At 35.3% G+C, this 14,707-nt stretch overlaps 1 protein-coding gene across 1 annotated transcript; it reads left to right on the forward strand.

The window, feature by feature from the left end:
- The first annotated feature begins 1,045 nt into the window (after positions 1 to 1,045).
- On the forward strand, positions 1,046 to 14,400 carry LOC132344531 (RNA-binding motif protein, X chromosome-like). Its single transcript, XM_059884219.1, has 9 exons — positions 1,046 to 1,140; positions 3,486 to 3,598; positions 4,121 to 4,227; positions 6,511 to 6,685; positions 8,343 to 8,489; positions 9,645 to 9,756; positions 10,936 to 11,058; positions 11,135 to 11,223; positions 11,844 to 14,400. Exons 2-9 carry the CDS (start codon positions 3,490 to 3,492, stop codon positions 12,146 to 12,148), a joined length of 1,167 nt encoding a protein of 388 aa, XP_059740202.1. The 5' UTR covers positions 1,046 to 1,140; positions 3,486 to 3,489; the 3' UTR covers positions 12,149 to 14,400.
- Positions 14,401 to 14,707: the final 307 nt, after the last annotated feature.

Here is a 14,707-nt window from a genome sequence, read left to right on the forward strand (position 1 = left end):
GCAGTGGCACCCCACTCCAGTACTCTTGCCTGGAAAATCCCATATACAGAGGAGCCTGGTAGGCTGCAGTCCATGGGGTCGCTAACAGTCGGACACGACTGAGTGACTTCCCTTTCAATTTTCACTTTTCACTTTCACGCATTGGAGAAGGAAATGGCAACCCATTCCAGTGTTCTTGCCTGGAGAATCCCAGGGATGGCAGAGCCTGGTGGGCTGCCCTCTATGGAGTCGCAGAGAGTCAGACACGACTGAAGCGACTATGTGTATATATGTATGTATGTGTATATATATATATACATATATATATATATATATATATAATGGCTATATAAACTAGATAAATTCTAAAGAAACCCTTGGAAAATAAGTTTTAGTTCTCTCCTTCGTTAAGTGTATTTTCTTCTATTAGATATGATTTTACATGTTAATTCCTAGAAGGAAGAATTTTATATAGGGAAAAATAATCTGTCAGCAGAGTTCTTTCAGGTATAGACATGCATTAGCTGAGGTGACAGAAATTGCAGAGTTTGTCCTTAGTGGATCTCTTCATTTTGTTACTTTTGGGATTTTTAGTGAAAAACATTACCTTTATTTGCTTAATGAGAAAATTCCAAATATGTTTACTTCAAAGACACTAAGGCTTTTAACTCCTAAATGGTTTAAATATTTTCATTATTTATCCTTTTCTTTTGTATTAAGAAAAAGGGAAATCACACAATTAAAGAATATGCCACTCAAGAGTGGTCATATTGGTGACATATGAGACGGCAATAAATTATGAAAACATGTGATGGTAGAAGTTCTCTTTTGTATTTTATAGTGATTAAGTTAACCCGACTGGTAAACCTAGTAGAATATTTTGCTCTTTTTATTTTTGGTTTATTTTTTTTTTTTTTTAGACTTTCCCTCAAAGGTCTCCATTTACCCCTCCTCCACCTCTGTATTTTCTTCCTGCCCTACTTTCTCTGCGGCTCATCTCGCGATACATCCAGGTTCCTTACGCTCGTCTCCTCGTGCCGTACATCCGGTTCTTTATGCGCTTGACGGAAGAGGCAGGGCTGCGTTCAAAATTAGTTTAGCTAGCAGTCGACTCAGGGGCTTTGGTGGTGTGTGTTCGGAAGACCGAGACAAAAAAAAAAAGTAAAGAATTGGGCATTTTAAGATCAAAAAACAGATTTATACCTTATGAGAACATGTTTATAGGTATAGTGTCAGTTTTTACTGGAGAAAAATGGTAACTCAGACTGACTTTTCCTGTCAGGTTTTTTCCCGTAAGACCTAATAGCTGAGTGTATGTATATATATGTGTGTGTGTGTGTGTGTACATTATCTTGAAAAGTCTTATTAGTTTATTTCTTGAAAAATATCTTTAATTTTTATTCCTTGGAGAATCAGTGCCTGAAGTAGCAATGGAAAGCCAGTGAAGTTTGAGGGTTCTTTTGTCTGAATGGAGGGCTTGGGGATGCGATGGACGAGGTGGGGGCGGAGCGGGGGTGGGATGAAGAAGGGGGTTTGAAATGTCTGGATGTTGGCTGTGGGAGGATATACTGGGCGTATACTCCTACCCTGGGACTGAGAAAGCTGTTTTTGCTTTGTAACTTTTCTTTGATGTATAAGGCTGGATCTTTCTCCACAAGCTTATGGCTACTAGGGCGGGATGTTGGTTGCTTTCGGTGTGTAATTCATTTTTTCCCTGTTGGTTTGGGGCTGCTAGTCGTGTGCAGTGTTGCCTTGGTGTGCAGTTCGGCTTTTTTCCGTTGGTTTGGGGCTGCTAGTCATGTGGAATGTTGCGTTGGTTTCTCGCAAAATGTGGCTTTGGTGTGTAATGCGGCTTTTTTGCTGTCCACTTGGGGCCGCTGCTTCAGTCGTCTCTGACTCTGTGCGACCCTATAGACTGCAGCCCACCAGGCTCCCCCGTCCCTGGGATTCTCCAGGCACGAATACTGGAGTGGGTTGCCATTTCTTTCTCCAGTTGGGACCGCTAGTCATGCAGAATGTTGCTTTGGTGTGTAATGCATTTTTTCCCCCGTTGGCTGGTGCCTGTTAGAGGCGCGGAATGCTTCTTTGGTGTGTAATGCGAAATTTCTCCCTCCGCTAGGGTCTTCTAGTTGTGCAGAATGTTGCTCTGGTGTGTAGTTTGGCTTTTTTCCGTTGGCTTGGGGCTGCTAGTTGTGCGGAATGCTACTTTGGTGGGTAACGCGGCTTTTCTCCCTCCACTTGGGGCTGCTAGTTGGGCTGAATGTTGCTCTAGTGTGTAATTTGGCTTTTTTGTTTGTTTGTTTGTTTGTTTCCCTTGCCTTGGGGCTGCTAGTTTACCGGACTGTTGCTTTGGTGTGTAAACCGGCTTTTCTCCCTTGGCTTGGGGCTGCTAGTTGCGGGGGCTTAGTCGTGCAGAATGTTGCTCTGGTGTGTAATTCGCCTTTTCTCCGTTGGCTTGGGGCTGCTAGTTGTGCGGAATGCTGCTTTGGTGGGTAACGCGACTTTTCTCCCTCCACTTGGGGCTGCTAGTTGGGCTGAATGTTACTCTAGTGTGTAATTTGGCTTTTTTTTTTTTTTTTTTTTTCCTCCTTGCCTTGGGGCTGCTAGGGCACCGGACTATTGCTTTGGTGTTTAACCTGGCTTTTCTCCCTTGGCTTGGGGCTGCTAGTTGTGGGGGCTGTTGCTTTGGTGCCTAATCCAGCTTTTCTCTCTTGGCTTCTGGCTACTAGTCATGGGATATTGCTTTGGTGTATAACTCAGATTTTCTCCCTTGCCTTGAGTCTGCTAATTGCGCATCTGGATGTAACAGCCCAGGCTCCATTTTGTTTCACGTGCACTCTTTTTTTTTTTAAACAGTTTTTCTCTGAGATAGTGACAGTAGTTGACAAACTTAACCAGTATACCGAACCATTTTACTTATATGACTTAAAACTAAAGTTTTCAAATGTTGAACTGTTGATTAACTTAACGAAAATGGTCAAATTTTAATGTTCATAAAAGTTAACATTATTTTGTCTGGAGCTATGATTCTTAGTTTACCAAAATAAGTAACCACAGGTTAAATTTTCCTCAGCAAAGTATTTTATTCTCTTGTGGCTTTTATGACTTAGTATTGTAGAAGTTTTTAAATTTAAGTGTATTTTACAGATTATTTGTTGTGTAATCAATATAAACGTGAGAAAATGGGGAAATTTGAAAATGTGTTTAGTGTATTTTATGTACATTTTATAAAACTTAGATACTGTATTTAGGTTTTAATGAGTGAATTCTTTAAACACTGCAGCTCAAAACAGTTTTCCAGCAGCCTTCTAATGTAATTTAAACTTACAGGTTTTTGTTATCTGTAAAAAAACAGCATTCATTAGGTCAGGGCTTGTTTTCCTTTTTGCGTTACAAGCTTCCTTGTATTTTAAGTAAACATTTTTAAAAGTTCAGTTCTTTTTAAATGATATTGGAACATTTTGGCTCATAATTTGTTCTTTGGTATATTTTTTGCCACCTAACAGTAAAATGATGGAAGCAGATCGGCCTGGAAAACTGTTAATAGGAGGCCTCAGTGCTGAAACAACGGAGGAGTCTCTTGAAGCTGAATTTGGGAAATATGGTCACATTGTGGAAGGTAACTCTAGAATCGGATATGACTGAGTGACTGAACTGAATCGAACTCTAGAATCAACATACGTAACTCTTTAAAGCAAATGTCTACTTGATATATATCCATGGACAACTATGAGTAGTTTCAGGTTTTTGTTTTTTTAATTGGGCAAGTACTTGGCAGTCAGTGAAAGGGTCTCCTCTTACTGAAAAGGGAAGAAAACAGTGCCTTTAAAATGTACTAGTGGTCCTGGGATGTGAAAGAGAATAAGACATGGTAATAGTAGAATTATTGAGATTTACTGTTCATTTTTAGAATACTAGGAATAATATATAAAAATCAAATTATGTGATATTTTTATATCATGTATAAAACGATATATAGATTTTTGTTTTTAAGTAACTTTCAAAAGTTTGTACTGTGTTGATAACATTCAAGTATGTTAAAGGGTCTTATGAGAAATTGTCAAAGGAGTGATAATTTTGAAAATAGTAAAGTTCAATTTTATGTGACATTTTAAATTTAAAAGATTTACGTGTATTACAGTTCTCTTGATAAAGGATCGGAACACAAACAAGTCGAGAGGCTTTGCTTTCATTACTTTTGAGAGCCCCGCAGATGCAAAGGATGCTGCCAAAGAAATGAATGGAAAGGTAAGTCTTAATAATGTATGTTCTTCATTTAACACTATTGATAGATTTCTTTTGGAGAAGGCAATGGCACCCCACTCCAGTACTCTTGCCTGGAAAATCCCATGGGCGGAGGAGCCTGGTGGGCTGCAGTCCATGGGGTTGCAGAGTTTGACACGACTGAGTGACTTCACTTGCACTTTTCACTTTCATGCGCTGGAGAAGGAAATGGCAACCCACTCCAGCGTTCTTGCCTGGAGAACCCCAGGGACAGGGGAGCCTGGTGGGCTGCCGTCTATGGGGTCGCACAGAGTCGGACACGACTGAAGTGACTTAGCAGCAGCAGCATAGATTTCTTTATTGTTACAGTAGTATAATGCTTTGTAAGGCTTCACTCCTTTTTGTCACATAAATACTAGTTCCTCTGGTTGGGAAGAGATTGAAGTTAATACCAGCATTAACAAAACAGATTAAATCTGTCTTCTATTAACATTCAGGTGTAAATACAAATAGGTTTTAACCTTCAGCACTCTCCCCGTATTTCATACTGTATTTTAAGTCTTGGCATTTTCTATTTAAGTCACTCTTCAGTGTATCAGTGTTAGGAATAAAAATTTGTCCCGTAGAAGCTGAACTTTTTTAAAAAACTGGAGAATTGCTTTACAGTATTGTGTTGGTTTCTGCCGTGTATCAGCATGAATTAGCCATAAGCATACAAATGTTATCTCCCTCCCACTTCCCTCCCCATCCCATTTCTTTAGCTAGCTATGGAGCACTGTGTTTGCTCCAGGATGTGCCCCGTCTGTGGATTGTTACATTAAATAAAAAGGAAGTCTGTATCTCCCCCATTTTATATTGTGGGTAATAGGCTTTTGTACTCATGATATCCTGTTGTTAAATTATCTCTGGAACTTCTACATTCCCTTAGTGCAAATACATTAATTCCCTATTATCTACAGTTATGGTTCTAGTATATTTCACACATGTGACACATGTTGACCCTTGTCCTTTAATTTTTCAGATATGGTAGTACCTAAAAGTTAAGTTTGACTCAGCTTTGGGTCACAGAGATAAATTTTCCTTGAGAATACTTGATGGTAACTAATTCCTCTTTTTTTTTTTTTTTTATTTGTTCTAGTTGTCAAGCACTGGAACATGTAATCTGAAATTACACTTGAGTAATTTTTATTCAATAGGTGTTATATTGCGAGGCATTGATTGAATTTAGTTAGCTGGTTAATGGTTGTGGATGAGACAAAATATTTATTTTCTTAAGCACTGGCGTTCTGGGTGAAGGGAAAAAACGTACAAATAGAAACATTAATTTTACACGCAGAAATGTTAAGGAAAATAAAGTAGTAATTTTGGTGGAGCTCATCGGGTGGTGAATACTGTTTTTTTCAGTATATCTAGGAATATTTGCTAAATCCTGAGTTGGGAAAGAGACACTGCATGAATTTGTGGAAAATATTTTGAACCAAGATATAGAAAATGAGACCCTAAGATGAGGGGAAAATGGCTTTTGAGGATGATTGTATTGATCTAGAGGCCATTTCAGCCAGAAGTCCTGGTGGAAATTTAGGATTTAAAATTGTTTTCCAAAAATAATGTGAAATAACAAGAGTGTATATAGTATGATTCCTATTAGGTTTTCAAAACTCCTTTTGGTCTCTGTAAAATATTAAGGCAGATATTGGAAGATTAAATTTAAGCATTTCTGAAAAATACGAAGTAGCATTACGGTCAGTAACCCCCTGGGAACAGAAAATAAAACAGTTGTATAAGGCAAGAAATGTTAATGGCCAAATAAAGGTTCTATTTTTAAAAAAAGAAAAATGAAGAAAATTATTAGAACTAGAGTAAATACAGAGCAGCAGTTATATTGAGAAAATTTATGTTTGTGTCTAATAGAACAAATGCTAAAATATAATTATGATAGGAACAATTATTTTGAATAAGTAATAGGCATACTTTTACATACCCTTGGGAAGCTGAAATTTTAAATGGAAAATTTACTAAAATGAAGCATGTTATAGAAAATAAAAATGTGTGCTTTTTCATGGTAAAGGAGAGATACTCATCATTTAATACCAGAGAACCGTTCAGGAAGTTCTAATAGTAAATACATACGCTTTGTGTTGGATGACTTAGGAAAGGCAATTGCCAATTAAGTCTTGTTCATCATATTGAAGAGCACAGTCATTTCAGGAAAAAAATGTTTGCTTTGGGGAAAAATACTGATTTAATTCATTGCAATAATAAGTTAAAATTTATGTAACATTACTGATGTTGTACTTAATCTTATAGTTTTTGGATGGAAAAACAATTAAAGTAGAACAAGCCAATAAACCATCTTTTGAAAGTGGTGGTAGACAGAAACTGCAACCCCCTGCAAGAAACAGGGGCCATCCAAGAAATCTGAGATGGGAAAGAGGAGGATCTGGTGGAGCAAGAGGGCGTATGTCTCATGGAGGAAACTTTGGTAATGTATTAAAATACAAGGACGCCATAGCACTGAAAAACTGTTAAGTTTGAACATCTAGTAAATCTCAATGTCTATTGCATTGTTAATGAGAAGAATAATCTACAAGAATATATTAAATGAGAAAATTACCATTATTGATAATCAGAATTATTTCTAAGTTGTAAAGAATTGTTGTAGTTATAAAATTACTTATGTGCAAAAAAAGTTCATCATCTTACAGGGAAATGGCTTAAATTTTATTCTTTTTTTTTACCATTGTTATCGATGCCTCTTTAACAGTTTTTCTACACAATTCATTGCTGTTGATCATACATTAGAATTTTCCAATTTTGGCAAATAACTTTATTTAAACTATTAAAAAGACATGTATATACTCTCAGAGTAGTCCTACTGTATTGTAAAAAGTACTGGAGAACTTTGAAGATTACATAACAGATAACACAGTTCAGGGGTGAACATTGTGTATTTTTGGACTGACCTTGTAGTATTTGTCTTGAGCATGTATGTGCAGACAACTCTATGCAATTCTCCACTGTCATTTTGATATGGTGCTTTTGTTCCTGGGTTCTGTTGTAATAAAATTTGCATTTTGGAAAAGTTGTCTTTGATACAGATGTAAAAGCCTCTGTTTTGTATGTATAATTACATATATGTACATACATATGCATGTTTGTGTGTGTTAGAGAACAGTGAGTTACTGCAAATGGTATTATGAAATATTTTCAAAGAAGTTTTTACTTGGTAAGAAAGAAGGGAGGCACTTTCCATTCATAAACTTCCATATATCTAACAAACTTTGTCTCCTCTACTAACAATAACCAATCTTGAAAAATAAAACATTTCACTTCTGTTTTTGACAACCAGATGTGTGATTTTTTAGAAAATATTTTTAAAAGTTCTGTTACAGGGTGTGTTCATTATAAGATCACACAGTTCTGTTATTTTCTCAGGAGATGAGAAAAGTTTACTAGCTCATATTCTGCAAAGTGTACTCTCCCAAGTGTAACTGGAATATATCTGTAAACATTTTTCTAGTTAGATAAAAAGATTTCATTACTTACCATGCATTCTTAAATACTATTAGAGTTGAACAGAACATAGCCTTTTCCTTGAAAAATTAACAGTAAAGGTTGATCCTTGAACAAAGCAGATCTGTGTGGATTCACTTAAAAGCAGGGTTTTTTGTTTTTACTCCAAGTAAATATGTACTAGGTTACTAAATGATCCAAGGTTGTTGGAGAAGTTGCATTTTTTCCTATAAAAGGAGTTTTTTATACTTTTAGGTGCATATTTTTTTTATTGTTTTGACATAACACCTATTGTGTTACATTTTTAAAAGCTTTTTTGACACCAGAATTGTATGAATTATTTTCCTCCCAGTGTGTTTAAAATTTTATTTTATCCTGGTTTTTCTCCACCTCCTCTATTCTCTTCAGACTACTATCACAGCAGTGGTTCTTTAATCATTTCATAAATTTTTCAAACTGACTGAATTGTACTAACTGATGTATCACATGAGGAAATAGTTTTATTGGTTTAGACAAATACAAATGCTGAAGGCAATGGTAGTTCTTTATTAAAGATCTATAAACAGTAAGCAAAACTTAAACTTTAAGAATGTTTACTCTACCTAAAAAATTGCATTGAAATACAGGTGATAATGGATATAGTCTCAACACGAGCTCTTCAAGAGGACCCTATCCAGTTAAAAAAGGACCATCTTCAAGATGTCAAGGTCCTTCTCCTAAAAGATCTGCTCCTTCTGTTCAAGGGCGAAGCAGTAGTGGAATGAGAGGACGAGGTAAACGTTATATAATATAGAGACTATTGTTTCTGAGTAGTTAGTAAACGTGAGCTATTTAAAAATCAATCCTTAACTTTAAGAAGCAAAATGAAAAGAGAATTACATGGACATGTTTGTTGATCACTAGTTGATTTGTGGATGAAAAATAATTCTTTAGCATCTAATTATAGATGTGTGGTAGGTGATTAACATAGAAGTGGGGAAGACATTTCTTTTAAATCTATGCTTGCTAGAGAATTCCTTGGGTTTTTTTTTTTTTTTTGAAGTTGCTAACATTTGCTGCTTAGTAGGATTTTTCACGTGGTTTCAAGATCAAGTATTTTCATGAAAACTAATATCCCATGAGTCAGCGATTTGGAATGTAGAGTAGTTTAGCTATGTTATATTGGCTACCTGGTTCATGTAATTATAAACAGTAACTGAAACTTGTCATATTAACTGTAGTTTGGATTCTTAACATATTTTTACATTGTTTGCTCTTGATACAGCTAAAAACTTTGAATCATTATCAAATTGTCATTTTTATGTATAGAATATTAATGAAGCTAAGTGTATTATGGTATTGATTTCAAAATACAAAAGAAGCTTAGAAACCTAAAGTTTCATTAGATTATTAGCCTAGTGAGCAAACAAAACAAGAGAAGTCTGACCACCAGGAATTAGTAAGAATTAGCACAAGAAGTGAGTATTATTTACAGTAAATAGTTTTCCTGTTTTGGAAGAGGTAGCATTTTTCAAATGAGCCCTTTATTGCTAATAAGTAGTTGAACTCAATAGTACTATCATTTGGAAAGGTCAGTAATTCAGGTTGCAGTTTATGTTAAATTTATCAACATTAGGAAAAAATCAAGTACTTTGTGATTGAACCTGTGAAAATAGTTTCAAAAAAATAATTAGACTTTACTCAAAGTTTGAGAGATTCTATTACTTGTAATTTAAAGATTATCCAAAATGTACAGGGAGCAGAAGATGTCAGGAAATAAAATGTTCAGAAATTACATTTATAAAGCAAGCTAAATGTGCATGAATCGGATTTTATAAGTATTTTTTTTCAATTGTTTTGGAGAGAGGAGACACACCAGTCTTTCGAATTTTTCTTTGAAATATTACTCTCAATTCTGAGATACTTATGTGAGCATTTTTAAATTAAAGGTCCAGTATTGCGGAGAGAAAATTACAGAGGAGGTCCTCGTAGACAGCCAGTGTCTTCTCGGAGAGATAACTATGTGTCACCAAGAGATTATGGTTATGCTACTAAAGACAGGTAAAGAAAAATAAAATACATGAATTTTTAAGTCATAGTTAATTTTGTTGAGGTAAAATGTATCTAACAAAATTTTAAAAGTGAACAGTTCAGTAGCATTTAAACTACTCAGAATTCTGCAACCGCTATCTCTGTTCAGTTCCAAAACATTTCATCACCCCAAAACAAAATCTATAAGCAGTTGCTCCCATTTTTATCCCCCCGTGTCCCTAGGAGACACCCACCTACGTCATGTGTCTGTAAATTTACCTAATCCTGAATATATCATACGTTCACTGTAGCCTGCCAGGCCCCACTGCCCATGGAGTTCTCCAGGCCAGAATACTGTAGTGGGTAGCCATTCCATTCTCCAGAGGATCTTCCTGAGGGATTGGACCCTGGTCTTCCATATTGCAGTCAGATGCTTTACCAACTGAGCCACATGGAAGCCTTAACAATATGTGACCTTTAATATGTGGCTTTTCCATTAGTGTGAGTGTTTTCAAAGATAATCCTTGCTGAAGCATGAATCAGTACTTCAGTTTTTGAGTGGGGGTTAAACTACCATTATATGTATAGTTAACATTGTTTGTTTATCCATCTTTATGGTTAAAGCGTACAAACATTGGAGTACCTGCTTTCAATTCAGAGTGTAAACTCTGAATTGGAATTCCTGGGTCATACAGTATTTTCAGTATTTTAAGGAACCATTCATCTTCTCCATAACTGCACTGGTGGTGCAGTGCTAAGAGCCCACCTGCCAATGCAAGAGACTCAGATTCAATCCCAAGGTGGGGAAGATACCCTGGATGAGAAAACAGCAATTTACTCCATATTCTTGCTTGAAAAATCCCATCAATAGAGGGGCCTGGTGGGCTACAGTCCACAAGGTCACTAAGAGTCTGACACAGCTTTCTATTTACTGTGCACACACAGGATTTCTGCATGCTCACCAACACCTGATGCTTTATATTAGGGTTAGCCTGTCTACTAGGTGCAGAGTAGGTGTCTCATTCAGATTGAAAAACTTTTTTTCTTCCTAAAAAAATAATGATGTTAAGCAGTGTTTTACATTCTTGTTCATCATTATATATCTTCCTTGAAGAAAAGTATATTGAGATCCTCTGAATTTAAAACTTTTTTTGTCTGTATGAATTCAGTATGAATTCTTTTCATTTATTTTTGTTTGTTTGTTTTAAGTTACTCAGGCAGAGATCCAAGTTCGCGAGACACCAAGAATTATGCTCCACCATCTAGAGACTATGCATACCATGATTACGGCCATTCAAGTTCTTGGGATGATCATTCCTCTAGAGGACATAGGTACTATAAACAATTCTGTTTCTAATCAAATAACTTATGGAAATTTTTTCTTTAACATTAATTCTCTTAAATTTAGTGATCATGATGGCTATGGTGGAAGCCGTGATAGAGATTATTCTGAACATCGAAGTGGAGGCTCTTACAGGGATTCATATAGGAGTTATGGTAAGAGTACAGTTACAACTCAGAAAGGACAGAATTAGAATTGACATGCTAGATCTACATCATTTACTCAAGTTTACTTCTAATTTCTCAGGGGAAAAAAAAAGTAATTTCTACCTAATTGATTGGTTTGAATTAGTTTTGATCAGTCATTTAAAATGATATGAAGGGTAATTTGGCAGCTTACATTTTTTAATCACAAAAATTACTGTAACATTTTTAAAAACAAAAGTGCTATTAAGAGTATGAAGCATAGGAACATTATGAAGTTCAAAATTTTAGTCTTTTCCAAAAAATTAATATTTACTTTAAACTGCTGCTGAGTCATTTCAGTCACGTCCGACTCTGTGCAACCCCATAGATGGCAGCCCACCAGGCTCCCCTGTCCCTGGGATTCTCCAGGCAAGAACACTGGAGTGGGTTGCCATTGCCTTCTCAACCACTGGAGCTAAAAAATACTGCTCTTTTTAAATAAATGTGAAAGCCCCTTCACCATGGCTACTAGTTCATATCTTCACCACAGAGGCAGATAAAGGCTAGCCTTTGAAAGATTTAGTACTTTATAGTCATGTTATAGTAGTAATGGGAAAATTTTATAATTTTATCAATTATTAATTTCACAGGGGGCTCCCACGGTGCTGTATCAGGAAGAGGTCCACCTCTGAGTTACGGCAGAGGTCGTCACTATGACGATTATAGCAGTACAAGAGATAGAAATGGAGGAGGGCAGAAAAGTTACTCATGCAGCCGAAGTGATACATACTTAAGTGGTCGTGACCGTGGTGGAAGACAAGAACAAGGATTTCCATCCTCCAAGGATAGGGTGTACCCTGCTCCTCATGAGTCATACAGTAGCTCAGGTTATGAGGCTTCCAGGGGAGGTCATGGGGGAAACCGATCTGAAAGAGTAGGCCGAAACAGATACTAAAAATAATACTCACATACCATGTTTTGTTGGCATGGGAAAATTTTGTGTGAGTTTCTGTTTTAATTCATACTTGAGTACTGCTGAAGAAAAAGCATTGGCTTTGGAGGGAAGAGCTGTAAACTTTACCCTCCATGAATTTTCAGATAAATTGAAAAATAGAATCATTCAGATAAGTTGAAAAATAGAGTTATTCAAAGTAATTTCATAGTTGTCTGCTAATTGAAAAATAGAAGTTAAAAATTTTTAATTTAATGTCTAAATTTTCAGAGTGTGTTTTGCGAAATGCCACTGTTTATTTTACTGGTGCGTTAAACAAGCATAAAAACACTTGTTTGGAGGGTGAATTGTGCTGTTTGCTTAAAGTTTCCCTTTGTGTCTTTGCACATGAATGCATTCAGAATTAAGCAATACGGTATTTCTCCATTGCAAGCTGTACCTGCTTTCTATTTAGGTTAACAAATATTACATGCTATTTTTGAAAGCAGTGTATAAAAGGTTTGACAAGTCTCTAAAAAACCTGAAAGGGATGTTTGCGTCCTTACTGAAATGTTGTGTCCAACTGTTTAAAACAATAGTATAAATCAGAAGAAAATTTAGATATATGACTAAAATGTTTAAGTCTAAAGTTAAGTATCAATTTTCTTAGCCATTCAAGTGGCTAATGACAAAAGTGCCATGATTAAAAAGAAAACAATTTGTACCTAAGTTGAGATTGAACTAGTTAAGTATTCTGAGTATGTATCTTAATGAAAGTAAATAGTTCTAGATTTGTTGGAAAGGCAGTGTTTTAAGTAATGATGATTTTAACTTCATTTTGGAGTACTTGATCTAACCCAAAAGTATAGGCTTATCTATAAGGAAAGTTAAGGGTTTTTATAGGTAGATTTAGGTATCAATAATAATACATCAACTTTTTGTTAAGAAACAAGTATAAGAGCTGCAGGACAAATGGAATTGGCAAAATTAGTGGAGAGATTTGCAATTTCCTTTTAAAGTAACAGCAAATTAGGGGAAATTTACTTTTTAAAGGTTCAATTAACAATATTTGAGGCAAACTCAGAAGACAGATTAAGAAATTTCTTAGGATTGTTCCAAATGTTAGAAGTCAAAGGCATAGTTGAATACATTTTCAAGACAAAGGATAGTGCATAAAAGTGACATTGATATTTACATGAAGTTCAAGGCAACACTGTCCAGGTAAGCAGGAACAAAGTAAGCAGTAAGTTACTGATCCTAGTACAAAGCTGAGAAAGAACAGGATATTTTTTAAGTAGTTAGATTGGTAACTTCTGAAATTGCAACCAGATCTCAAACGGCTATTTTGATGCTAGACATTATGAAAGCATAACTTTCATTTAGTTGTGCTGTAGTGTTTGTGAGGACTGAATAAGAATATAAACTTCCTAGCATAATTTCTAATTATTTCCTATGAATCCATTATGATAGTGTCTGTATTACCTACCCTGGAAACTTTGAGCAACAGAAAGATCCTTGACAGGATATCTTGTTATAATAGTGACAACATTCGTGAGTATATGAGAATGGCAACCTAGAAAATAATTTCTCCCAAACATTGCTATAAAGATTCTGTTTTTGAGCATGTTAAAGAGTAAACTCTGAAAATTATAACCAAAGTTAAAGGCCTGTCCTGTTAAAGTGTTCATTCGACAAAAATGAATTTGTTGTCTGTAGTACAGAGAATAAAAAGTAAATTTCAACTATAACTAAATTTCTCTACAGTTTATGTGTAATGAGTTACTGTTTTTAAAATCAGTTTGACCTGAAGGTTCCTGTAGTTGGCTTAATTTGAAAATGGCAATTAACCCAGAAATGTAAAATTCCCTGTTGAAAATGCTCCTGATGTAAGAAATGTTGTACCTTTCTGTTGACCCTAGCCATTAAACTGGTTTTTAGTAATAAAGAATATCAAGTTGCTTTAGAAACAGTGTTAAAAAACCTGCACAACGAAGTATTCTTCTTCTGTATGTTGATATAGAACTCTGTATCCCAGGCTTTGCTGTGTATGCTGAATATAAAGGCATAATTTGTTTAGTGTTTAGTAACTATGAATTTTAAATCATCTAAAAGTGGGAAAAAGTCCTTGAAACTGTCTTGACTTAAAGGGGTTATCTTCTTGTATGTTGCTTGTTTTTATTTGATGTTTTTGTGTTAGAGAAAACTTTCCATTTGTGATTTTTCATTAGTTCTGTATGTATTGTAAACTTTTAGTACTTTGTGTTAGGAATTTTTATCTTGAAATTAAAGTGTTACATAGCTTTCTAAAAGTGTTAGTTTGGCTTTTTATACCTACTCTATTATTTTTTTTTCTTACTGTGATATATGATAGAATTATTTTCATTTCTTAGTGAAACACCAATTTTTCCAGTAAAAACTAGCATAAAAGTTAAAAAGTATGCACATCTTTTTCTCAGCTCTTGTTTCTACTTCTCTTAATGAAATTTTCTGCTATGTATTGCCATGTAGCACATTACTTCGGAAGTACCTCTATTATTGTTCAATTTTATCTTTTATTTTTCTGGCTGTTTCCTTTATATAGTT

Source organism: Bos taurus, chromosome Y (genome assembly GCF_002263795.3).
Source record: "Bos taurus isolate L1 Dominette 01449 registration number 42190680 breed Hereford chromosome Y, ARS-UCD2.0, whole genome shotgun sequence".
Classification (NCBI taxonomy): domain Eukaryota; kingdom Metazoa; phylum Chordata; class Mammalia; order Artiodactyla; family Bovidae; genus Bos; species Bos taurus.

Bases quoted from the DNA above. Each gene is read 5' to 3' on its own strand.
- LOC132344531 (XM_059884219.1), top strand. From the start codon at position 3,490: ATGATGGAAGCAGATCGGCCTGGAAAACTGTTAATAGGAGGCCTCAGT. The intron at 8,490-9,644 runs GTAAACGTTATA...TTTAAATTAAAG, and splicing joins TAGTGGAATGAGAGGACGAG to GTCCAGTATTGCGGAGAGAA. The intron at 9,757-10,935 runs GTAAAGAAAAAT...GTTTGTTTTAAG, and splicing joins GGTTATGCTACTAAAGACAG to TTACTCAGGCAGAGATCCAA.